Raw genomic sequence first — 25,415 nt, 5'->3', positions numbered from 1 at the left:
CTTTCCCTTTTATTTTTTGTCAGAAAATAGTAATAAATATTGACTGAGTTTTATAAGAAACCTAGTAGTCTTCTCGTGCCTTGCCAGACTGGGAGAGACAAGCAGGACATGTGTTCAAAGAAGCATTAATTGCCAAGCATAATCATGTATTCCGCTTTTGGAAACTCAGAAGAGAATGCCCTTTTGTTCAAAACCCCACCTGGAAAAGTCCCCTTTACTTCTAATGTTTCCTATCTGTCAACCAGTTCAGTCCTGTGTGTTTTTTTAAAATTGCATACCAATTTCTTATGTGGGATCTTATCAAAATCCTTCTGAAACTGACCATATCCACTATTTCACTTTTATCTATTCCTCTATTTGCATTCTCAAAATAAATTCCAGATTAGGTCCTGGGACTGAAGCTGGTCACGGCCATTTGGCATATACAGACTAGAGATAGAAATGAAATTGGATATTTTTATTTGTAATATTAGAATACAGTAACGATAATGCTGTCTCTTACTGAGAACTAAAAGAGCAGATTACACTGCAAGTGTCAATAAATGTTCATGTCGTACTCGATGTAGCAATCATTCATGGAATGATACTTTGAAAAAGATGTCATGCTGATCAGATGCCAGATCAATAGGGGTGATCTCAGACTGTCAGCCCTTTTAGCGAAGGGCTCTAAGAACCAATTTGCCCTTCAGATCTTAACCCAAAACTTCAATCATCCCTTCACTACCATAGATGCCGTTTGACCCGCTAACTACTTTTTTGCTACCAGTTTCATCATCTATAGTCTCCTTGTAACTATCCTTCAAAGCCTGGTGCTTCAGCTGTGATTCCAAAATCAATCAGGACCAACTGAATGATGCACTTGTTTTTGAAGAAGAGAAGATGTACATTCTACCTAATACATTGAAGGCTTTAAAATTTTTGAAAATGTTTGTTGGGAAGGAAAGCAGAAAATATTTTCACTCATTAAGGACACCAAAGCTAAAATCTATAAATATGAAATAATCTGTTACACAATTAGTAGTTGAAATATAGAGCCAGGTAGCATAAAGGCTAGTGAAAAGGGAAGCACAGATGCTTTAGCCAGTTCAACACCTGTGAAGAAAGGAAGAGATGATTATCGCAGATGTTGATGAAGAGGGTTGGAAGGAGACTCAAGTGAAGCATAAACACCAATACATGGTCGCTGAATGGCATATTCAGTGATGTATGTAACAATGATTGAACCCAGATGCTAGACTTAAAGCCATTTGTTGTGTTCAGAGAAAGCTGTAGTGAAAGGATTATTAGGAATGCCACATTCTATTAACTCTCCATTTTATAAAGGTTTTAATGATAGTCATTTGATTCTTTTAAACAGGCAATCCATCAGAATGGGGGATTCACAAGGGTCTGGTTTGCAATGAAAACCTTCCTGACTCCCAGTATTCTCATCATTATGGTCTGGTATTGGAGACGAATTACAATGATGACTCGCCCACCTGTCCTCCTGGAGAAGTAAGACCAGTAGTGAATGTAGTTTTATGTTTTTGTGGTATGTTTCTAGATACGATTTAGTTCTTTGGTTTTCCTGTTTACACATAGTCTGTTTAAATATTTTTATTTTCTTTCTTTTTCTCTCATTCAATCTCTGGCAATCGAAGTTATTTAAGTTAGGATCCTTTATCCTCACCATTAAAAATAAAATTAATAAAATTCAATAAAAATACTTTAAAAAATTCAACAAACCTGTAGATCGTTTGGTAAGCATACTTCAGTGTGAAACAGGCCCATACAAATCAGAAGATGTCACACTGAATTTCAAATTGAGATGTTAATTGATGTCAACCGGGGCATTAGTTGCAGCAAAAGAGTTCTAAGAATTTGGTGAAAAGTTTCAATTAACTTTATTTAATTTGGCCAAATATTCTTCCTGTAAATTATATATGAAGTTGTGACTCTATAATTAAAGAACATATCTAGAGCTTAATAAAGTGAATAATGGGATCCTGTAACTACTAATTTTGAAAATGGAGTCGTGTAATTTAAGGAATTTGTTTACCTGATGTGGGATACATATGCAGGCAAACTCAATGCAGTTGCAAGATTAGCAAAGCATGCTTTTCTAAGCTACATCACAATGTTTCTGCTGGAAAGAATTTCGTAAGTCGTTAATATTTTATTTGCAGAGTAATTTTTGCACTTGGAATCTCAATGACCTTTATAAATATCCCAGTGGAATGGTTTTCCATCGGATTCGACTGGACTTGGATGCTGCTCTTCGGAGACATTCGACAGGGCATTTTCTACGCCATGTTGCTGTCATTTTGGATTATCTTCTGTGGGGAGCATCTCATGGTTAGTTTATTCTGCAGAATACATACTTATTCAAGAAATATTTCTGAGTCAATTTCCAAATGAAAGGTGTTGTTACTTCAATTTTTAAGTCATTTTTAGATGCAATCTTTTTAATAAGAATTAAAAATTATTGTGGTAACTAATGATGAAAAAGTTTTTGAGAGATGCTATTGCTCAATTTTCATGTTGAGCTATTACATAAAGATGATAGGAGTTAAATTACTCTGGTACATTTCATTCCGGATCAAAGAAAATTGATGACCATGGCGATCATTTAGGCTATTGTTTCTGTGACAGCTGAACCCCACCTAAACCCACCTTTCATTATGAGAACCACGGCCATGCATTACACAGCGAAGTGCAGGTTAAAAATGATTAAGAGTATTTGTGTTCACTATCCTTTTTAGATGGTGAGTTTACTGCATGCTCTGGGTGATTCTTCCCCCTCCCTATCCCCAATCATTCATCTGCCATTTACTTTAAATCTGCTCTCTCCTTGTGTTATCTTGGCTATTCCAGTCCCGAAGAAGGGTCTCAGCCTGAAGCACCTGCTGTTCATTCATTTCTATAGATGTTGCCTGACCTGCATTCCTCCAGCTTTTCGTGTATATTGCTCATGATTTTATTCACCTCTTAAGTCTTTCATCAGGCTTCTCTGTTTCAAAGAAAAATAACCTTGGCTCACCAAATCTTTCTTCTGAATAACCGCTTTTCTCTACATCACTTACATTAACTTCTGTTAAAAATCTTGTGCATCTGTTTTTACCTCCTAGGACCAGAATGAAAGGAATCGACTGTCTGTCTACCTGAAGCAGATTGTGCCGATTGGTTTTGGTTCCTTCTGTCTCTTCATTTTTGATCTATGCGAGAGGTAAAGACTTGTTAATAGATTCACAGAAAGCTTCAGTTTAACTCTGGCGCTTAAACCGATACTGCTAACCAGCTCTGAAAGAAAATTTTCATCACCATCTATGTTAAAGGATTATTTTGAGTTGAGCATTCTTCCATTTTGGCATTAAGGTTAGGGTGCATTTGTGCGTTTCTGTATTGTAAGCTGTCTAGTACATGTAGAGCAAGTGTACACATTTGTAAGATAACTCAAGTAAAATATTTTAAAAGGTTAGTTATTAACTCCGCGTCAGTCTTTCCCAGTACGTGTATTGGCTCTTTAGGTTGCTTATGCTATAAGCACAGTGTTTAGTAGCAGAAGGAAAAACAAGTACTTGATGGGAACAACAGGAATTCTGCAGATGCTGGAAATTCAAGCAACACACATAAAAGTTGCTGGTGAACGCAGCAGGCCAGGCAGCATCTCTAGGAAGAGGTGCAGTCGACGTTTCAGGTCGAGACCCTTCGTCAGGACTTGATGGGAATCCGTGCAATTGAAAACACTAACCCAGTCTACGTTACGAAAAGCCACTAGGGTAACCTGTTGTGTGAAAGCAGATTCAGTGACTTACTGAAGTACAGTCTTGGTACAGTGTTGGGATCAATTTTCAATCCCCTCAACTAGAAAATGGTAGAACTAAAATACCCAAGGAACATACTAAAAATACGTATTGCAAAGAATGCTGAAAGGATGCTCTTCCTCTTGATTAAATATAGTAACGGTGGCATGTTTTGAACACCAAATTTCTGATAAAACTTGCCTTATTTTTTATAATTTTTTCCAGGGGCGTGCAGCTGACAAACCCTTTCTACAGTATTTGGGCCACTGATGTCGGCACAGAACTGGCTGTATCCTTTTATTGAAACTTTTTTATATTAAACAAATTTATCTCTGAATGCCAGGAAATGATTAAAATAATTGTGGTTAATTGCAAAATGAGGCTAAATTGTTATGTCAGCCAGTGTAGGTATGCATTGCCCGGAAACGTACCACATTTGATTTCGTTGGTCAGGTCTTTTTTTTAATATAAAGGATTTAACTTTGGATGACGATATTAGTATTGAATTTGGTCTTTGTGACCATGATTTAGAGCATGGGGTGGTGTGGTTGGGGGCGGGGGTGGTGGCACAGAGAAATGGTTATCAATCATTGATCATCTTGATGCTGTAGTTGACAGAATGACCTATACTGACCAGTGATGGGATTCTTAGCTTCTCATCATTGAATCCGAGGTAGTAATCGTGATTGTTTTTCCCTTCAGTGGTGGTGTTTATGTTACTGATGCTTATGTTTTGCTGGTGAAAGGAACTAATTGAAGAGTAACAGTTTCAAATATTTTATTAAATGCATGGAATACATTCCCTTGCTTCCAAAACTGCTGAGATGGAATTTAAGATGTTAGCATTTGTTATTGAAATACTTGGAAAGCTAAGCTTTAAAAGGGTGTCTGTCTCTCTTATGTGCAGTAGAGATAAGCTGCTGTGGTTAATTGCTGTTCCTTTGAACATGAGCAATATTTTGTGGCAATGGTTCACTGTAAGGAGTCAATTTCAGCTCAGCCCCAAAGCAATTAGTTCATTCGCAGAGCTTTAACCAGTACACTTGATTGGTAGAAAATTCAAGCTTTTCCCTTCTGATTTCACACTGTCTCCTACAGAAGTTTCTGACTCGCTAGTGATTTACAGTTGTGTTATTCATCAATTAGCCCCAAATAGCCTTTACTTTGTGACTGATGGGTGTATCACATTGAGTCCAGTTATACTTGCTCAGGTCTCTGGATACTGAGCAGGATGAGACAGGCCAATTTATATTTCTTCAGTGCCTCCCATACACTTTATTGACAGGGGTGATCATTTGAAACTTAATTACTTTTCCATCTCTTTGGAATCTTCGTGGGAATAAATCTTCATTAAATCATAGTTTTTGTTTTATTTGGTGATTTGGGGGGGGGTGGGTGTAGTATTCAGCAACAGCACCAAAATTTATTGCCTTTCCAAAGTTGCTTTGGGAAGGTGGTAGTAAACAGTCTCTTTAAACCACTGCAAGCCTACCCCTAAAGCGCTGTTATCTGGGCAGATCTGGAATTTAGACTCGGGAATAGTCAAGATAGTGTGCAGCTTGGGGAAAGGTGGTGGAGTTTCTGAGTGGCTCTTGTCAATGATAAGAGAAAGCAGATTTGGGAGCTACTACTACAGCAGAAGCTGCGAAGGCAAGTGACTGCAGGTGCTGGCATCCGGAGCAGCAAATGACCTGCTGGAGGAACTCAGTGAGTTGAGCGGCATCTGTTCGAGGAAAAGAATATTGTTAACGTTTTGCATCAAAACCCTGCACCAGGACTGGGAGTGGAGAGGGGAGACGGCCAGTATGAACAGGCAAGGTGCGAGGAGGGGGGGAGTGGTGAAACAAGAGTTTGAGGTGGAGTGAAGCAGTGTGAGGATGGCAGACAGGTTGCACCAGCTGGAGGGAGGAATGCAACTGCAAAGGAAATAGCGCATTGATTGCCGAGTAGGGTCATAAACAAACAGGACATTGTCAGTAAAGCCCCTCTCTCAGCATCAGGAACTCTTGTTCTGTGAGTTCTCGTGTGGCAGCTAGTGCCAATGTGGTGTAAATGGCAAGCACTCTGCCCTGCTATCAGATTTCTGAACGGTCCTTGAGCACTTCCTTGCCATTCCACTTTTGCACTATTTAGGTAGTTTATTTTTATTGTAACTTTTAGTAGTTCTTTTTTTATGTCTTGCACTGCACTACTGCTAAAACAACAAATTTCACACCATATATCAGTGAATATAAGCCTGATTAGGACAGGCACCTGTAGATGGTGGAAAGGGAGAGCATTGGAAGCTCAGTTACTCACCACAAGAAGCTTCTGAACTACTCTTCAAGCCACTGTATTTTTATGGCTGTTTCAGCTGAGTTTTGGCCAATTTCAAACCCCACCGCCTTCCACCCATCTACGGATGAGGGGTATGGGTGCAGGTGCTCAGTGATAATAATTACATTGAATATCAAGGCTGGCAGTTTGAACTCTTCAGTTTAAGCCATTTTTGTTGCCTGGCCCGATTAAGGCATAAGTTATTACAGGCTACATTAACCTATGCCTGAATGTTGTCCTTGGATCTGCTGCCTGTGGTTTTGAATACATTACCGTTGGGGCATTCAGAAGAAACCACCTGAAAAGTTGCATCTGAGGCAGCAAAGGGATGATCAACGCCTCGTCTCTCTTGTGCTTTGACCGCCCTCCCCTCTCCCCTCATTCACCCCATAGATGAGCTCCAGGCCAGCAGGAGACAAGTTGGAGGTGACGTGCAGCTGCAAGTGTCTGAGGACAGTCAGAATGGTGGATTCTCCTTAGTCCCTGTCAATTTAAGTCAAGGGCCAAAAAGGCTTGATTCTGCTCCCTGCCTGTTGCACGGTGACCCATAGACGGCTAGAATCCACATTGATTTAGGACGTCAGCTTTTTTTGTCATGGAGAAGCCTCTCGAAATGAGTTCATGAATGTTACTTGCTGGATGAGCCTATGCCTGAATGTTGGGTATGTCTTGCTGCAAGGTATAGGCTACTGGTTGGAAGCTTGAAAGAAACTTTCCTTACCTAAAAGAGTCATGAAAATGTGGAACTTGCTACGACAGGGACTGGCTGAAGCAACTAGTTTCGATGTATTTAAGAGAAGGTCAAACAAGGAAATGAGAAAAGGAACGAGGGTATATGTTGATAGATTTAGATGAAGACTCCAGGACCAAAGTGCAGCATAAACACAGACTGACTGTGGTCTTCTGAGCAGTTCCTATGAAATAAACCAAAATGTTAATGGGCCTCGGGCAGCGAGGACCTGGAGACACAAAAGATACTGGAATCCAGAGCAAAATGAATTACCTGAAATAGATAGTTGGAGTTCAAGTGCTCTGCCATGACTTCTGCTGGGATATGTCTATAATATCAGTGTCAGGCCTATATTGGGCTAGAAGTAATACTGCACAGATTTCCTGACAACACTCTCATATGAGGAATGACCTTTTGACATGTTATCAAAGAGGCAGTCGTGAAGTTAAACTTCGGAAGCAGTTGGCACCATCACAGATAGGGGAAACACTGGGAGTGGTGTAGAGGGCTAAAGAATTGAACAAAGAAAAAAATATCTCGTCTGTAGTCTACCCTAAGGGGGTTGAGCATGTCTGAACTGCTGTAATCTAATTCTGAATATGTAGCAAATATTTCACTTGGGCGTTGCACAGCAGTTTGTTTTAAACCTTGGCAAAGACGCCAGTGCCTTCATTTCCATATTGATTTCTCTGTGTTATCTAGCCTGTATCCGAATTAAGTGCAGATGGAATTTTCTTTATTTGTTATAGCATCCTGAAGTTTCAATTACTATTCAATTTTACTAGAGCTCGTTTCTACGGAATATTTCTGAGTTGTAAGCCTGCTGGCTTAAACTGAAGCCCATATGCTGGCTGCTCCCTTCTTTCTCCCAGTGCTCTCCTCCTCGTGTGTCTTTTACTCACAGATCCACCGTGGGAATAGAAACAATGGGCTTCTTAAATATCTTAAGACCGCACAATGGCTAAAATAATTGCAGGAGCAAAGAGAGTATCTACTATACAGTAAACTCAAGGTGACTGACTGCATCTAAAAAATGCCTTGAATTTTGGCTCCCTTGATTACTTAGTTCATCAACACAATACGTAGCTGAACTGTGCGCTTCAAATACTTTTTTGATTTCGGTATCTGCATCTGTCCATTGCTGGTGTAAGGTGGTGCAACTGTCAGTAACACTGCCTCAGTCAGAGAGAATAATCATCTAGCTTTGGTTCTTGATTGTTTTTCAGTTACCAGCTTCTGGAAAGGTGTCCTTGCATACCTTCTCCACAAGAGTTAAACCATCTCACCATGCCGACTTGGAAATGTGTCATCACTGCTGGCTCAAAATCTGGAACTGTCTCCCTAACAGCATTGTTGGTATACTCCCACCACAAGGACTTCAGTGATTGAAGTAGGCAGCTCGTTACCGCCTTCCCCAGCACAATTAGGAATGGGCAATGAAGTGCTGGCTTGGCCTACAAAGTCCATGTTTTGAAGGAATAATGTATTTTAAATCTGACTATATAAGTTCTGGAGTATTTAGTATGCATGGAACTTGGCAAGAGGTCAGACTCAATGGGAGAAATGTGTTTTTGAATACAAGTTATTATATTTTAAAGCTCTGTGTTGCAGAATTTCCTATCCGGCAGTGTGTTTTTTTTCAATTCCACTATGCATCATTGGCTTGCTTTTCCTGTCATTAACTTGTGGCTAAATGCAAATACATACTGAAGAACTGACTAGCACAGGAAGTTCAGTCTCATGTTCTGTCATTTAATTTGAATAAAGGTGGTGTTTTGGGTTGGGGCTGGTATTTGCTAGGAAAGAAGTGTGCTTATCCCTTATTCAGACTGATACAGACTTAACTTTTACAGACAGTGTCCAAAGCAGACAGACACAAAGAATTTTCTAGGAATGGCGACTCAAGATATTCTGCTAATGCTGGAAATCTTGAGCAAAACACACAAAGTGCTGAGGGATATCAGTAATTCAGGCAACATCCATGATGGAAGTGAACAGTTGACATTTTCAGGTTAAGACCATTCATTACAGTTGAGTATTCAGAATGCAGTCCCGATAAAAGGTTGACTCTTCATTTCCATCCATAGATGCTGCCTGACTTGTTGAGTTTCCCCAGCATTTTGTGTGTGTGTGTTGCTGGAAATATACTGTTTTCTTACCAGAAGCAGAGAGATATTAAACTAATTTTCCAAGCTTAGAACATCGACCAAGTTCCCATTTATCTTTTCATGGCATATGAAGGTGTAACAAAAACAGAAATTGTTGGGGGAAAAACTCAGCCAGTCAAGTCGTATATATGGAAAGAGAAAACAGTTAATATTTCACGTTAGTGACCCTTCCTCAGAACTAGCAGTTGTATATTTGGAATGCCCACAGTAATTACCTCAGATTTCCAAAATGTGTATATTTTTTCTTTTTTTAACATAATTTATTAATTGATGCTGCTTTATTGAATATTATTTTATTTATTCTTGCATATGAACAAAAACCACTAGCAGTAAGTTCTTAATGCTTCTGTCCAAAGTTTAACACAATAAAAACTACTGAATTAGTTGATTTTTAGCAGGAGTTCTGCATATGAGAATAGAAGCATCCATAACTGCATTCAATGGCAAGGTTTAACGTGATGGTTCCAGTTTACTGATTGGAAAAGGGTAGTGTTTTGGTAAGGATGGGTTCAGCCCTGGCTACGAATCCTGATGCTGTCACCGGTGCACATAAGATTATCTCCCAGTACAATTTATCACAACGTAAAGTGGGCAGGGTGTGAGGGTCCAAGTCTGACATGAGGTACTAGGATTCTGTTTGCTATCTGTATTGCTGGCTTTCTGTTTTGAGGAGTTGGGGTGGAAATCATCTCATCAAGGGTAATTTAAACCACATAATTAGTGTTTACCTTGACAGCCGCATGTTAGATGGCCTTTATCATAGTTGCAGGCATCTGCGCATGTCTGTATTTCTTTTTTCTCTGCTTCATGGTATTCCAGGTCTTCCGAAATATAAGCGGCAAAAGATGTTCACTCCCAGCCATGTCCAAAGCAAGGAGACTGCACTACGAGGTACAAAAATAACAGTGTGCCAAATGCAGCGTGCATTTGTTACAGTACAGGAAAAACAAGGTTATATTACGTTTGCATGAACTGTCTGAAAGCTATCCATTTAGTCCTTTCCCCATCCCTTTTTCAGGTTTTACTTTCAAATATTTATGACTTTCCTTTTAAAAGCTGGTATAAATTCAGCCTCCATCAATACCTAATCAGGCATTTCATTTTGTAAGTTTTGTGTTATTAATTCTCAATCTCTTTGATCTCAATTTATTTTTTGTTCTCACATAACTTCCTATCAATCCCCCTCATTCTTAGAACTACAGATCCTCCTTGTACCAAGACAAGTCCATTAATTTTCTATTCACTCCTCATAAACAGAAAGTGCCTGGTATATGACAATTATGGAATATCCCTTCAGCCCACTGAGGCAATGTCATCTTTTTTATATAACGCAATGCAATGACTCCTCCCTTCTACTGTAAGCATAATCCTATCTAAAGCTGCACACACAAAATGCTAGAGGAACTCAGCAGGTGAAGCAATCATATCTATTTTACCATAAAATCTATTCTTTTACTTGTGCTTCATGCAAAAATTCCATATCTAATATGGTATATTTTTTAATCATTTGTCTTACCTGTAACATTTGCATTGAGGCACAGAAGGCTATCTGTTCCACTGAATGCATTCTTTGTTCTGAAATGTATTCAATTATTTATAGTTCATCCATGCATCCACTTTATAAATGGGTGTGCCTCTTCCAGGGATCATCTTTATTTCACCTCACAGTTTAAGATGGCATTTTTTTTAATCGAATGGCACCTAATATAGCGCAAGGCAGAGCAGTAACTTGTATGATTTGTATGCATATAACAGCAGATACAGTGTATGATACTGTATTTAATGAATAAAAGTGCTTAAAACATATTGCAAAATTTTGTCAGAAAATGAGTGTCGGGTCAGAGAAGCAAATATTGATCAAGGATTAGTCAGATGTTCAGAGTAAATTCATTATCAAAGTACATGCATGTCCCCATATCCAACCCTGAGATTAATTTTCTTGTGGGCATACTTAATAAATCCATAGAATAATAACCAGTATCGATGAAAGACTGGTGTTCAGCCAGTGTGCAAAAGTCAACAAACTGCGCAAATAGAAAAGAAAATAAGAGATAAATATTGAGAACATAACATGAGGAGTCCTTGTAAGTGAGTCAATAGGTTATGGAAATATTTCAATGAAAAAATGATGTATCTTCCAATTTTAGAGGGGATGGAGATGAAGAAACAGAGGTCCATAAACAAACAACATTGTTTAATGTTATGACCAGTAAAGAAGACAATTATTGTTACACAAGTGAACAGAATATAGGTGTGTTAGATGTAATGTTGGGACTTTATAAAGCACTGGTGAAGCCTCTCTTGGAGTATTATGAGCAGTTTTGGGCCCCTTATCTTAGAAAGGATGTGCTGAAACTGGAGAGGGTTCAAAGGAGGTTCATGAAAATGATTCCAGGATTGTCCTGTGAGGAGCCTTTGATGGTTCTGGGCCTATATTCACTAGAATTCAGAAGAATGAGGGGTGACCTCTTTGAAACCTAGCAACTGGTGAAAGACCTTGATAGAGTGGTTGTGGAGAAGATGCTTCCTATGATGGGAGAGTCTTAAAACCAGAGGACACAGCCTCAGGCATCTTTTTAGAATGGAGATGAGGAATTTCTTTAGCCAGTGTGTTGAATCTGTGGAATTCATTGCTACAGGCAGTTGTGGAGGCCAAGTCCTTATGTCTATATAAGGCAGAGGTTGATAAATCCTTGACTGATCAGGGCATGAAGGGGTAGGGGGAGAAGGCAGGAGATTGGGGCTAGGAGGAAAATTGGATCAGCCATGATAAAATGGCTGACTCAATGGGCCAAATGGCCTAATTCTGCTCCTATATCTTATGGACCTAAGTACTTGATTTTCTTGAAAACTGCCATTTTTTCATTATCTCTGAGATCCCTTGGCATGCTTTCCTCTTCCCAGTGAAGTAGATGAGAGCATTAATTTCAGTTACTAATACTTGTCTGCCAATAATTTAGCAGGAATTACAAAAGTTACGGAAATTTTGTTGTTTTTCGGCTGTCTTCAACTTCTGTCCAGGCAAGGAGACTGAAATGGAGTCATGGATACTAGCATTGAAACTTGCCTCAACCAACAGATCATCTCCATTTGTGCTTTTGAGCTAGGAATTAGAGAAGCATGTTCTTGATATGCAGAGAGGTCACCTTGTTATTAGATAGAGAAGCTATTGAAAGTCACAAATGAGGACTCTTTCAGTGTGGGAGGAGCAGAAACATGGGTGAAAGGATTAATTTTAAGTTGGAAGCAACAGGAATGGGTATGTGAGAAACAAGGACCGACAGAGGCAAGGTGTTGGTTTTATTGAAGGACTGTGTGTTTCCATACTATCAGCATTACAAGTAGACAAGAGTGGTAGAAAAACATGTTTCTCACACTAGCATTCATCAGTCAGAGCTTTGATTATAGGAATTGGCACATTCTGTTGAAATTTTATAAGAATTGGTGTGAGGCCACACTTGGAGTTTTGGTCACCCTGTTATAGGAGAGACATGGCTAAACTGGAAAGAGTGCAAAAAAGAAAGAGACTTGTGATGAGAGTGCCAGGAATAAAGTGACAGAGTTATTGGAAGAGGTTCACCAGGCTAAGTTATTCCTTGGAATGTAGATGAACCTTATGGAACTGTTTCAAATTCTGAGGGGTATAGATAAGGTGGTTGTTCCCCAGGGGAGAGAGAAGCCGAAAACTGGGGAGCATAGATTTGCAATGGGAGCAGAAAGATTTAAAAGCGACCTGGGAGGCAGCATTTTCACGCAAAAGGTGGTGAGTATATGGATGGAACTGCCAGAGAAAGTGGTTGAGATGGTGCAGTAGTATCATTTATGAAACACTTGGAGGGAGGCGCCTCTAAGGATGTGGGTCGAACAAAGGAGATTAGAGTTAGGTGGGTGACATGGTCTGTACCCGTGCACAATGACTCTTGGGCTATTAGCAGTTTATGATAATTACTTTCTCTTTTTATTTCAGGGGTTAATATTTCGGTTCAAGTTCCTGATGCTCGTCACGCTGACCTGTGCAGCCATGACCATTGTATTCTTCATTATAAGTCAGGTAAAGTGAATTAAATTACCAGGTGTAGTCAGGATTTGCATTATGCTTTTAGTATTAATTGAGACCATGCACGCTGATAACTGCTCCTATTTGGACCAAAAAGCACAAATGGGAAAGGGCACTAATTTTAAAAAAGTATAGGAGTTAATCCTGTTACGTACCCCGTAACTGGGTTGCCAAACCAGCAGAAATGGATCACTCAGTTGGAGTCTGGAGTACTAGAACTAAGAAAGTTTTATTAAAGAAACAAGCAACACAGTAATCGAAAGGATAATAAATGCAACAGTTCAGCGATGATAAACACACATGTGCACAGAATTAACATAACAGCATCAATCAAGCTCTATCGTTGTCTAGGGGTAAATGACCAAATTTCAAAATGACTCAAAGTTCAGTCCAGTTCAGTTCGCAGTAATCGTTGCCATGGCGATGGACAACGTGGGGGAAGAGAGAGATAGAACAGGAACAACTGATCATTCAGAACACTGCTTCACTCACAGACCGGCGAGATGGCTCACAAGCAGCTTTCGGGCGGGTCCTTGGTGATGTCACCTGAGGTCACCGACTGTGACCCCTCCTCCAGATGTGGTCGATTCTCTGCAGTGAACCCGGCACCCAGGCAAGGGCGGACACACACCGGGTTCCCGCTGATCGTACCTTTCCACCCTGGTCGTTGTCTGGTACTTCTCACCCACTCGTGAGAGGCGCACCGCTTCCAGGGTCTCGTTACCTCGGGTGGCGTGTGTGTCTGTCTTAGCGAACCTGTACCTTTTTATCCCCCTGCTGGGGTATCGCCTGTCCACCACTTCAAACAGTTCAGGGTTCAAAGGGGGAGCCGCTCCAGACAGCTCTCTCTCTCCCACGTCCCTTCATTACACATCTCCAGACGCTGCTCCATTGTTCCTTATCTCTCCTTCCCCTGAGGGCAGGTGGCAGACCAACTGCTGATGCCACTGATGCTAGCCCAGGCCAGTAAACATCTTAATTTTATGTGTATTCTCATCACAATCCACTCTTTGCCCATTCTGACCAGCAGGCATATTGAATCTCCCACCTCAGGTGGACAGAGTCCAGTTTGGTTACTCAGTCTGCAGTTTCCTTTCAAAGCATGATTGGTCTCTCCAGGAGGCAAAAGCTACCTGAAGGGGGATAAAAGGCTTAAAGTGGCCGAGATAGGTCTGCTTTAAGTCTTTTATAAAACAAAATTTCTTGAGGGAGTGGATGTGCACATCCTGACCCCATGATAAAAGCTTTACCTTTAGCATTTCCTCCTACCCCAAACATTTCTGAGATCTTTGTGTTCTCGAATTACCGTGATGTGACTGATTCCTTCGGAACAGAGGCCGAAAGTGACCTGCTGCCTTGAGGAAACATTTTGCCTGCACTGCGGCAAAGCCCAGGTGCTAATGGGAGGCACCATCTGGTGCTTGGGCAATTTAAATGCCGGCCCAGTTAGACTGGAAAGGCAGGGTGTTGGGATCGGAGGTGGGGATCGGCCGGATTTTGCTCACTCTGCCACAATGTTCACTCCTCTCTCCATGGCACTGAGGTTGTGAAACTGCTCCGGCTGCATGTCTGCGAGCTACACAGCAATTTGCCCCCCTAGAATGATGAGCTGAGCCCAAGGCTTCGAGCCTGCACCAGGCTGCTCCGAGAATCCGGGTCTATGGACTGTTTGGTTAAGAGTGCTGTTACTTCTATTGTTTGAATGATTTGTGTTATTTCTCTTTCTCTGCGCTTTGGGTGTTGGCCTTTCCTTTTTATATTCAGGTCTTTCCAGTTTCTTGCTTTGTGGCTGCCTGTAAGTAGACCAATCTCGAGGTTTTATAATTTTCACATTCTTTGATGATAAAAGTACTTTAAATCCTTTGGGTTTTGTGTATGGGACAGGGATACTGAGCCATTCCTGTTCACAGAACCTTAAACCTTGCCACTTGTCAATGGCAATTGTGAAACTGGAGTTGGATGCGAGAAGGGAAGGGGGAGATATTAAATGGATTTTTTTTTTTGCATCTGTATTTACTCAGAAGATGGACACAGTCTGGAGAAGTAAGGCAAAGCAACAGTGAAGTCATGACCCTATACGGATTACAGAGGAGGGGGTCCTTGCTGTATTGAGGCAAATTAGGGCAGATAAATCCCCAGGGCTTGACAAAGTGTTCTCTCAGACCCAATGAGACACTAGTCCAGAAGTTGCAGGGGACCTAGCTGAGATGCTTAAAATGTCTTCAGCCATGAGTGAGCTGCAGAGGGTCGGAAGATAGCTGATGTTGTTCTATTGTTTAAGAAAGGCTCTAAAAATAAGCCGGGATATCATAGGCCAGTGAGCTTGACATCAGTAGTGGGTAAGTTATTGGAAAGTGTTCTAAGAGACCAGATGTATAAATATTTGGATAGGCAGGGATTGATCAGGGATAGTTAACATGGCTTTGTGTGTGCTAAGTGGTGTCTAACCAATCTTAAGAGTTTTTTTTTGAGGAAAATAGTTGCCAGGAAAATTACTGAAGGCAAGGCAGTGGATGGTGTCAACATGGACTTTAGCAAGGCCTTTGATAAAGTCCCACATGGGAGTTGGTCAAGAAGTTCAGTCACTTGTCATTCAAGATGAGGTAGTAAATTGGATTAGACATTGGCTTTGCAGGAGGAGTTAGAGAGTGGTAGTAGATGGTTCCCTCTCTGACTGGGGGCCTATAACTAGCAGGGTGCCGCAGGGATCGGTGCCAGGTCTATTGTTGTTCATCATCTATATCAATGATCTGGTTGATAATGTAGTGAACTGGATCAGCAAAGGCACCAAGACTGGGGACATAGTGGACAGCAAGGAAGGTTGTCAAAGCTTACAGCGGGATCTAGTCCAGCTGGAAAAATGGGTTCAAGAATGGCGGATGGAATTTAATGCAGACAATTACAAGTTGCTGCACTTTGGGAGGAGAAACCAGGGTAGGACTTGCAGGGTGAGCAGTAAGACAATGAGGAGTGTGGTAGAACAGAGCCTTAATTCCCTGAAAGTGGTGTCACAGGTAGATGGATGGCAAAGAAAGCTTTTGGCACATTGGCCTTTATAAATCAAAGTACTGAGTACAGGAATTGGGATGTTGTATAAGACGATGGTGAGGTCTACTTTGGAGTGCTGTGTGCAACTTTGCTCACCTACCTACTGGAAAGATGTCAATAAGATTGAAAGCATACGGAGAAAATTTACTAGGATGATGCCGAGATTGGAGGACATGAGTAATAGGGAAAGATTAAATAGAACCTTGTTTAATAAAGGTAGTAGTATAATAAGTAGATATGTAAATGTAAGTAAGTAGTGCAGAAAGAGAGAAAATACTGAGGTAATGTTCATGGGTTCATTGTTCATTTAGAAATCTGATGGTGCAAGGAAAGCAACTGTTCCTGAAATGTTGAGTTATGTCTTCAGGCTCCTGTACCTCCACCTTGATGGTAGCAATGAGAAGAGGGCATGTCCTGGGTGATGGGTCTTTTATGATGGATGATGCCCTTTTGAGTCATTGCCTTTTGTAGGTGTCCTCGATGCTGGGGAGGCTAGGGCCAGTGGTCGAACTGGCTAAGTTTACAACCTTCCGCAGCTTTCTGGACTGGGTTTTGAGCAATGAGGAAGGGTTAATTAGCGATCTTGTCGTGAGAGGCCCCCTGGGTAAGAGTGACCATAATATGGTGGAATTCTTCATTAATATGGAGAGTGACATAGTTAATTCAGAAACAAAGGTTCTGAACTTAAAGAAGGGGAACTTTGAAGGTACGAGACGTGAATTAGCTAAGATAGACTGGCAAATGACACTTAAAGGATTGACGGTGGATATGCAATGGCAAGCATTAATAGGTTGCATGGATGAACTACAACAATTGTTCATCCCAGTTTGGCAAAAGAATAAATCAAGGAAGGTAGTGCACCCGTGGATGACAAGAGAAATTAGGGATAGTATCAATTCCAAAGAAGTAGCATACAAATTAGCCAGAGAAAGTGGCTCACCTGAGGACTGGGAGAAATTCAGAGTTCAGCAGAGGAGGACAAAGGGCTTAATTAGGAAGGGGAAAAAAGATTATGAGAGAAAACTGGCAGAGAACATAAAAACAGACTGTAAAAGCTTTTATAGATATGTAAAAAGGAAAAGACTGGTAAAGACAAATGTAGGTCCCCTGCAGACAGAAACAGGTGAATTGATTATGGGGAGCAAGGACATGGCAGACCAATTGAATAATTACTTTGGTTCTGTCTTCACTAAGGAGGACATAAATAATCTTCCAGAAATAGTAAGGGACAGAGGGTCCAGTGAGATGGAGGAACTGAGTGAAATACATGTTAGTAGGGAAGTGGTGTTAGGTAAATTGAAGGGATTGAAGGCAGATAAATCCCCAGGGCCAGATGGTCTGCATCCCAGAGTGCTTAAGGAAGTAGCCCAAGAAATAGTGGATGTATTAGTGATAATTTTTCAAAACTCGTTAGATTCTGGACTAGTTCCTGAGGATTGGAGGGTGGCTAATGTAACCCCAATTTTTAAAAAAGGAGGGAGAGAGAAACCGGGGAATTATAGACCGGTTAGCCTAACGTCGGTGGTGGGGAAACTGCTAGAGTCAGTTATCAAGGATGTGATAACAGCACATTTGGAAAGCGGAGAAATGATCGGACAAAGTCAGCATGGATTTGTGAAAGGAAAATCATGTCTGACGAATCTCATAGAATTTTTTGAGGATGTAACTAGTAGAGTGGATAGGGGAGAACCAGTGGATGTGGTATATTTGGATTTTCAAAAGGCTTTTGACAAGGTCCCACATAGGAGATTAGTGTGCAAACTTAAAGCACACGGTATTGGGGGTAAGGTATTGGTGTGGGTGGAGAATTGGTTAGCAGACAGGAAGCAAAGAGTGGGAATAAACGGGACCTTTTCAGAATGGCAGGTGGTGACTAGTGGGGTACCGCAAGGCTCAGTGCTGGGACCCCAGTTGTTTACAATATATATTAATGACTTGGATGAGGGAATTAAATGCAGGATCTCCAAGTTTGCGGATGACACGAAGCTTGGCGGCAGTGTTAGCAGTGAGGAGGATGCTAAGAGGATGCAGGGTGACTTGGATAGGTTGGGTGAGTGGGCAAACTCATGGCAGATGCAATTTAATGTGTATAAATGTGAAGTTATCCACTTTGGCGGCAAAAATAGGAAAACAGATATTATCTGAATGGTGGCCGATTAGGAAAAGGGGAGGTGCAACGAGACCTGGGTGTCATTATACACCAGTCATTGAAAGTGGGCATGCAGGTACAGCAGGCGGTGAAAAAGGCGAATGGTATGCTGGCATTTATAGCGAGAGGATTCAAGTACAGGAGCAGGGAGGTACTACTGCAGTTGTACAAGGCCTTGGTGAGACCACACCTGGAGTATTGTGTGCAGTTTTGGTCCCCTAATCTGAGGAAAGACATCTTTGCCATAGAGGGAGTACAAAGAAGGTTCACCAGATTGATTCCTGGGATGGCAGGACTTTCATATGAAGAAAGACTGGATGAACTGGGCTTGTACTCGTTGGAATTTAGAAGATTGAGGGGGGATCTGATTGAAACGTATAAGATCCTAAAGGGATTGGACAGGCTAGATGCAGGAAGATTGTTCCCGATGTTGGGGAAGTCCAGAACGAGGGGTCACAGTTTGAGGATAGAGGGGAAGCCTTTTAGGACCGAGATTAGGAAAAACTTCTTCACACAGAGAGTGGTGAATCTGTGGAATTCTCTGCCACAGCAAACTGTTGAGGCCAGTTCATTGGCTATGTTTAAGAGGGAGTTAGATATGGCCCTTGTGGCTACAGGGGTCAGGAGGTATGGAGGGAAGGCTGGGGCGGGGTTCTGAGTTGGATGATCAGCCATGATCATAATAAATGGCGGTGCAGGCTCGAAGGGCCGAATGGCCTACTCCTGCACCTATGTTCTATGTTTCTGTTTTTCCAGTCCTGTGCAGTGACCCCCCCCCACCCCCATACCAGACAGTGATGCAATCCGTTACAATGCTCTCCAAGGTACGTCCGTAGAGATTTGCAAGAGTCTTTGGCATACCAGCTCTCCTCAGATTCCTAATGAAATATAGCTGTTATTGTGCCTTCTTTGTAATTACATCAATATGTTGGGCCCAGGATAGATCTTCAGAGATGTTGACACTGAGGGACTTGAAACAGCTCGCCCTTCCCACTGCTGATCCCTCGATTAGGACTGATGAGTGTTCTCTCAACTTCCCCTTCCTGAAGTCAACGATCAATTCCTTGGTCTTACTGACAATGAATGCAAATTTGTAGCTGTGACAACAGTCAACCAGCTGATCTACCTTGCTCCTGTACCCCTCCCCGTCACCATCTGAAATTCTGCCAACAAGAGTTGTGTCAGTGGTAAATTTATAGATGGCATTGAGCTGTGCCTAGTTGTGGGTGTAGAGAGAGAGTAGAGCAGTGGGCTAAGCACGTATCTTTGAGGTGCCTCTGTGTTGATTGGCAGCGAGGAGGAGATGTTATTTTTTAATCCGCACAGACTATGGTCTCCCAACGAGGAAGTCAAAGATCCAGTTGCAGAGGAAGGTACAGAGGCCCAGGCTTTGGAGCTTGTTTTAATACAACTGAGGGAATGACTGTGTTGAATGCTGAGATGTAATCAATAAACAGCAGCCTGATGTAGATATTGCTGTTGTTCAGGTGATCCAAGGCCGAGTGGAGAGCCACTGAGATTGCATCAGCTGTAGATCTGTTGTGGCAGTCAGCAAACTGCAGCTGATATAGTTCCTTGCTAAGGCAGGAGTTGATTCTGGCCATGACCAACCTCTCATAGTCATAGTCATAGTCATACTTTATTGATCCCGAGGGAAATTGGTTATTTACTTTATGACGGTGGATGTGAATGCAACTGTGTGATATTTGTGAGGCAGCTCAACCTCCTCTTTATGGCTTTGGTTTGATTATCACCCTTTTCAAGCAGATGGAAACCTCTGACTGCAGCAGTGAGAGATTAAAGGTGTCTTTGAACACTCCCGCCAGTCGTTTGACATAGATTTTCAGTGCCTTACCCATAGACCATCAGGGCCTGATGCGTTGCAAGGGTTGACCCTCTTGAAGACGTTCTGACATCAGCCTTCGAGACAAACGTCAGAGGGTGACTGTTGCTGCAGGGATTTGCATTGGTGTAGTTTTATCCGCCTTTCAAAGCATGCATAAAAGGTGTTGAGCTCATTTGGGAGTGAAGCATCACAGATTAAGCATCATGGGTTAGAACTTTATTCCCTAGAGTGTAGGAGAATGAGGGTAGATTTGATAGAGGTAATCAAAATTATGAGTAGTATAGAGAAAGTAAGTACAAACACACTTTTCTGCTGACTTTGGCTTAGACTAAAGTACAAAGTTCAAAGTAAGTTTACTATCAAATTACATGTTTGTCATGATTTACAACCTCAAAATTCACTTTCTTGCGGGCATTCACAGTAAATTCAAGAAAGGGTAAAATCAGTGAAAGACCACACCTAACAGCACAGTCAAACAACTAAAGGGCAAAAGACAACAAACTTTGCAAGGACAAAAATCAAGAAAAAACTAATAATAATAAATATGCAGTAAATATCGAGAACATGAGATGAAGAGTCCTTGAAAGCGAGAGTGAGTCCACAGGTTGTGGAAACAGTTCAGTGATGGGGTGAGTGCAGTTATCTGGTTCAGGAGTGTGATGGATACGTGTTCCTGAACCCGGTGGTATGGGTCCTGATGCTCCTGTACCACCTTGCTGGTGGCAGCAGTAAGAGGTGACCGTGACCTGGATGATGGGGCGCCTAGATGATGCATGCTGCTTTCTTACAACAGCACACCAGACAGGTATACTCAATGGTGGGGAAGGCTTTATGAGGGACTGGGCTTACCCACTACTTTCCATCATCTGTTCCATTCAAAGGCATTGGTGTTGCCATACAAAACCTTACAAAAACATCTAGAACTTGAGGTCGTGAGTTAAGGGTGAAAGGTGAAATGTTTAAGGGGAACAGGAACGTCTTCACTCAGAAGGTGGTGTGAGTGTGGAATGAGGGGCCAGCGGAGGCGGTGGTGCAGGTTCAATTTCAAATTTACGAGAGATTTGGATAGATAAGTGAACGGGAGTGTTATGGTGGACTATGGTCTGGGTGCAGATTGATGGGATTAGGCAGATTGATAGTTTGGCATGGAATAGATGGGCTGAAGGACCCATTTCTGTGCTGTGTTTTGTGGCTCTGTCTCTACATACCTCTGTAGCCAAAGTAGCAATTGGAAGATAGGCATGCTTTTAATTCTCACTGCACTGATTATCAGAAACTGCAAGGCAGCTAACACTGAATCCAATTAAAGGGTGTTGACATCATCAAGTAAATGGTATATTTCTATTACCACAGTGAGTTTAACAGTTACATTGTAGCTGAACAAATGGCAGGCACCCACTTGTTAAATGTCAACTATGACACACAAAAAGAAAGCCACCAAATTTGATGTAAATTTTCTCTTTTGGCATTCATCTGGAAATGGTCAGTACTGCTTTTTATATTGCTTGCAAAATGGACATGAATAGAACATAATTCCTGTGGCAACAGTAATTATTTTTGGGATCCTATGTAATAAAATCTGAATTCAAAGTGTTTAGTTACCATTAGTTAGCCTATTTGTGCTTTTGTGTGCCATCTAATGTACCTTAATCTTCACACATCTCCCTTTGGAAGGAGAGGTAATTTTTCATCAGCTTTATTGAAGTTGGCACCTAACAATCTGGTACAAAAGCATTTTTAGACAAGTCACAAACAAGAGAATCTGCAGATGCTGGAAATCCAAGCAACACACACACACAATGCTGGAGGAACTCAACAGGCCAAGCAGCATCTACGGAAAAAAAGCACATTTGACATCTCTGACTGAAACCCTTCAGCAGGGCTGGAGGAAAAAAGCTGAGGAGTAGATTTGAAAGGTGGGGGGAGGGGAGAGAGAAATGCCAGGCGATTGGTGAAGCTTGGTGGAGGGGGAGGGGGAAGCAAAGAGCTAAGAAGTTGATTGGTGAAAGAGACAGAAGGCTATGGAAGAGGGAAAAAGGGGGGGGGGGGGAGAGAGCACCAGAGGGAGGCAATGGGCCATCAGGTTGGAGGCTACCCAAACAAAATACAAGCTGTTGTTCCTGCAACCTAAGTGTGGCTTCCAACTTGATGGCTTGATAAGGCCACACTTGGGTTAGAGGAACAACACCCTATATTCCATTTGATGTTCATGTTATCAGCTTGGAGGCTACCTAATTTCTCAAACTTCCAGTAATGACTCCCTCCCCTCCCCCACCATTTCCCATCCCCTTTTCCCTCTTTCATGTTATCTCCTTGCCCGCCTATTGCCTCCTTCTGGTGCTCTTTCCCCACCCCTTTTTCTTTCTTCCATGGCCTCTGTCTCTTTCACCAATCAACTTCCTAACTCTTTACTTCATCCCCTCCTCCAAGTTTCACCTATTGCTTAGTGTTTCTCTCTCCCCCTCCCCCCAGCTTTCAAATCTACTGACTGTACATTTTTCCATAGATCTGCCTGGCATGCTGACTTCCTCCAGCATTGTGTGTGTTGTTTAGACAATCCAGCTTTATTTGTGCTCTTATTTGATTGAGGTTATCATTTGTTTTCTGGTCTTTGAATTTCACAGGTCTTTTTTGTGTAAATCATAAAGTAATTTTTTGATTTTTTAAAAGTAGTTTGAAATATTTGGAGGAGCGGTATACTTGTTTTATGACCCACAGGTTTTAAAGCATTCACCCAAGTATCTACGAAAACTCAAGGCATTTCATATGTTTATACGTTGCCTGAAATTTCCCTCTTCTCCTCCAGTACATATTTGCTTTTCTGTGCATGTGACAACACAGGCTGCCCTTTAATTCGCTACGTAACCAGGAAATTTAGCAAAAACAAGAGAATACTTGAAATATCCAAAATATTAACCTGGTTTTTCTCTCCACTAATGTTACACAACCTGCTGAGCATTTCCAACATTTCCTGATTTTGTTTCCGGTTTTCAGCAAAAGCAGTGTTTGACTCTGAGAATTCAGCAATGTAGTTCTTTGACTCCTTTTACTGCTTAGAACTTGTATTCTAGTTGATTACATGTCAAGACTGACATTCCATGGAGTTGCTGACTAACTACCCCCAATAGCAATCACGAAGTAGGAACATGAGATTGGTTGCATTAAAAAAAATAAATGGACGTGAACCAGGTACCCTTGGCAAGAATGATGTTGTTAGCTCTACGTATGTGGAACCTATAACAAAAAAATTTTGCACCTCCTTAAAGTTGCTGGTGTGTTTAGAGGTAAAACTACTGCCCAAAGAACAAAATGCTGGAGGAACACTGGGTCAGGGGACATCAGTAGATGCAAAGGGGCAGTCAAAGTCTCGGGTTGAAACCCTCCACCAGTCTTCTGACTCTGATTAAACTCTGCAGACTTGAGGTGAGATGTGGAGGGAGTTGGGAAAAGGAAAAAGACCAGGTTTTCTTAAGACTATCGAGGCTGTGTACAGGTGGAACTGCAGGAGGTAGCTGAGGTTTTGATTATCTATTTCCCCTCTGTGTGAACTAATGAAGGTAATGTAGATGTCGAAGGAATGAGGGCAATGAATAGTTAGCTCTTGCTTCACTGTCTTGAAGCACATTATGCATCCCCAGGTATTATGGAGGACCAGGGAAAAAATCGCAGACCCTTGTAGGGATATTTCCTTTGTTGTTAGCCACTGGCGAAGCTCCAAAAGACTGGAGGGTGGCAAATGTCCCATTGTTCAAGAGGGTAGCATAGACAGACTAGTGAGCTTGACTTAAAGTTGTAGGAGGTTACTGCTGAGGATTCTGAGGGACAAGATCTGCCATCACTTGGATAGTCAAGGCCTGTTCAGATATAGTCACCATAGTTTTGTGCATGGGAGTTCATGTCTGATAAATCTTTTGCTGTTTATTGAAGAGTAACTAAGGTACCTTTTTAGATGAAGGTAGAACATTGGATGTCATCTATATGGACTTTAGTAAGTCTATTGACAGAGTCCTATGTGGCAGGCTGATGCAGAAGGTTGGGGTCACATGAGATTCCAGGTATCTAATGAGGTGACTCAATAATGGGAAGTAAAGATGAGGGGTGATTTTTAGACTGGAGGCCTGTAACTAGAGTGATGGTGCAGGGATCAGTGTTGCAGCCAGTTATTCCTGTTTTATGTAAATTACTTGGATATTAATGTACATGGCATGATTAACAAGTTTGCTGATTACAAAAATTTGGGGGTTCTTGTTGATGGTGAAGCACACTACAAACACACCGTGATCAGTTAAGGATGGGCTGAGAAATGGCAAATGGATTTGACCTTGGGTAAGGGTGAGAAGATGCATTTTGGACATTCAAACCAGGGTAGGACCTATCTAGTAAGTGGCAGGGCACTGATGAGTATAGATAGTTGACAAAGTGGAAGCAAGTAGACAGGGTAGTAAAGAAGACATTTAACATGCTGGCCTTCATCAGTCAGGACATTGGGTATAGGAGTTGGGATATTATGTTGTAGTTGACCAAGTCGTTTGTAAGGCCACACTTGGAGTATTGCGTATAGTTTTGGTCACCCTGTTAAAGACATTGTAAAGCTGAGGAAGCTACATAAAAGATTCACGAGGATGCTACCTGGACTAGAGGTTATGAGTTGGCCATGCTATATTTTTAATTGTGGAGCTTAGGATAATGAGATGTTTATAAGATCATGAGGGGTATGATCCCCAGGGTTGGGGAGTCCTAAACAATGCAGAACAGATACAAGAGGGAAGAGATTTAACAGAGGGTAGTGAGTACTAAATGAAATACCAGAGGAAGAGGTTACAGCGGATACAATTGCAACTGAAGAGGCATTTTAATAGGTACTGGGATGTGGGCAACAGAGGACCCAGCAGGGAGGATGCTACGGTTGGCATGGACCATTTGGGATGAAGGTCCTGTTTCTATGCTCCATGAAGGGTGGGTGGGGAGATGGTTCAGTTTGGCTGCAAGCCTGTTATTGAATAGCTAATTTGGGTTGCCTCATGAATGACAATACCTACACCCATATGCCAACCTGCATTGGAAAAAAAACATATGTGCTGTTTCAATTAATGTGTAGCCTGCAGTTTTTATATTTATGTCTTGCTTTGTAAGCGCCACACAAAGCCATGACATGGAGGCAAATTTAGGCCATTCAGCCTGTTGAGTCAGCTGTGCCATTTCATCATGGCTAATTTATTATTCCACTCAACCCCATCCTCTTACTTTCTCTCCGTAACCTTTGATGCCCTGATTAATCAAGAACCTATCAACCTTCGCCTTAAAGGTTCCACAGATACA

General features: G+C 41.6%; 1 protein-coding gene across 1 annotated transcript in view; it reads left to right on the top strand.

Annotated features, from left to right (window-relative positions):
- Nucleotides 1-25,415, top strand: part of wls (Wnt ligand secretion mediator) — a 79,257-nt gene that overhangs the window by 43,948 nt on the left and 9,894 nt on the right. The window contains exons 5-10 of the mRNA XM_063064191.1: nt 1,358-1,494; nt 2,166-2,334; nt 3,108-3,205; nt 4,008-4,071; nt 9,744-9,887; nt 12,964-13,047. Coding sequence (XP_062920261.1) covers nt 1,358-1,494; nt 2,166-2,334; nt 3,108-3,205; nt 4,008-4,071; nt 9,744-9,887; nt 12,964-13,047 — 696 coding nt within the window. The remainder of the gene's footprint in view (nt 1-1,357; nt 1,495-2,165; nt 2,335-3,107; nt 3,206-4,007; nt 4,072-9,743; nt 9,888-12,963; nt 13,048-25,415) is intronic.

Source organism: Mobula hypostoma, chromosome 12 (assembly GCF_963921235.1).
Source record: "Mobula hypostoma chromosome 12, sMobHyp1.1, whole genome shotgun sequence".
In the NCBI taxonomy this organism is placed as follows: domain Eukaryota; kingdom Metazoa; phylum Chordata; class Chondrichthyes; order Myliobatiformes; family Myliobatidae; genus Mobula; species Mobula hypostoma.
This window is presented reverse-complemented; position numbering and strand designations above follow the sequence as displayed.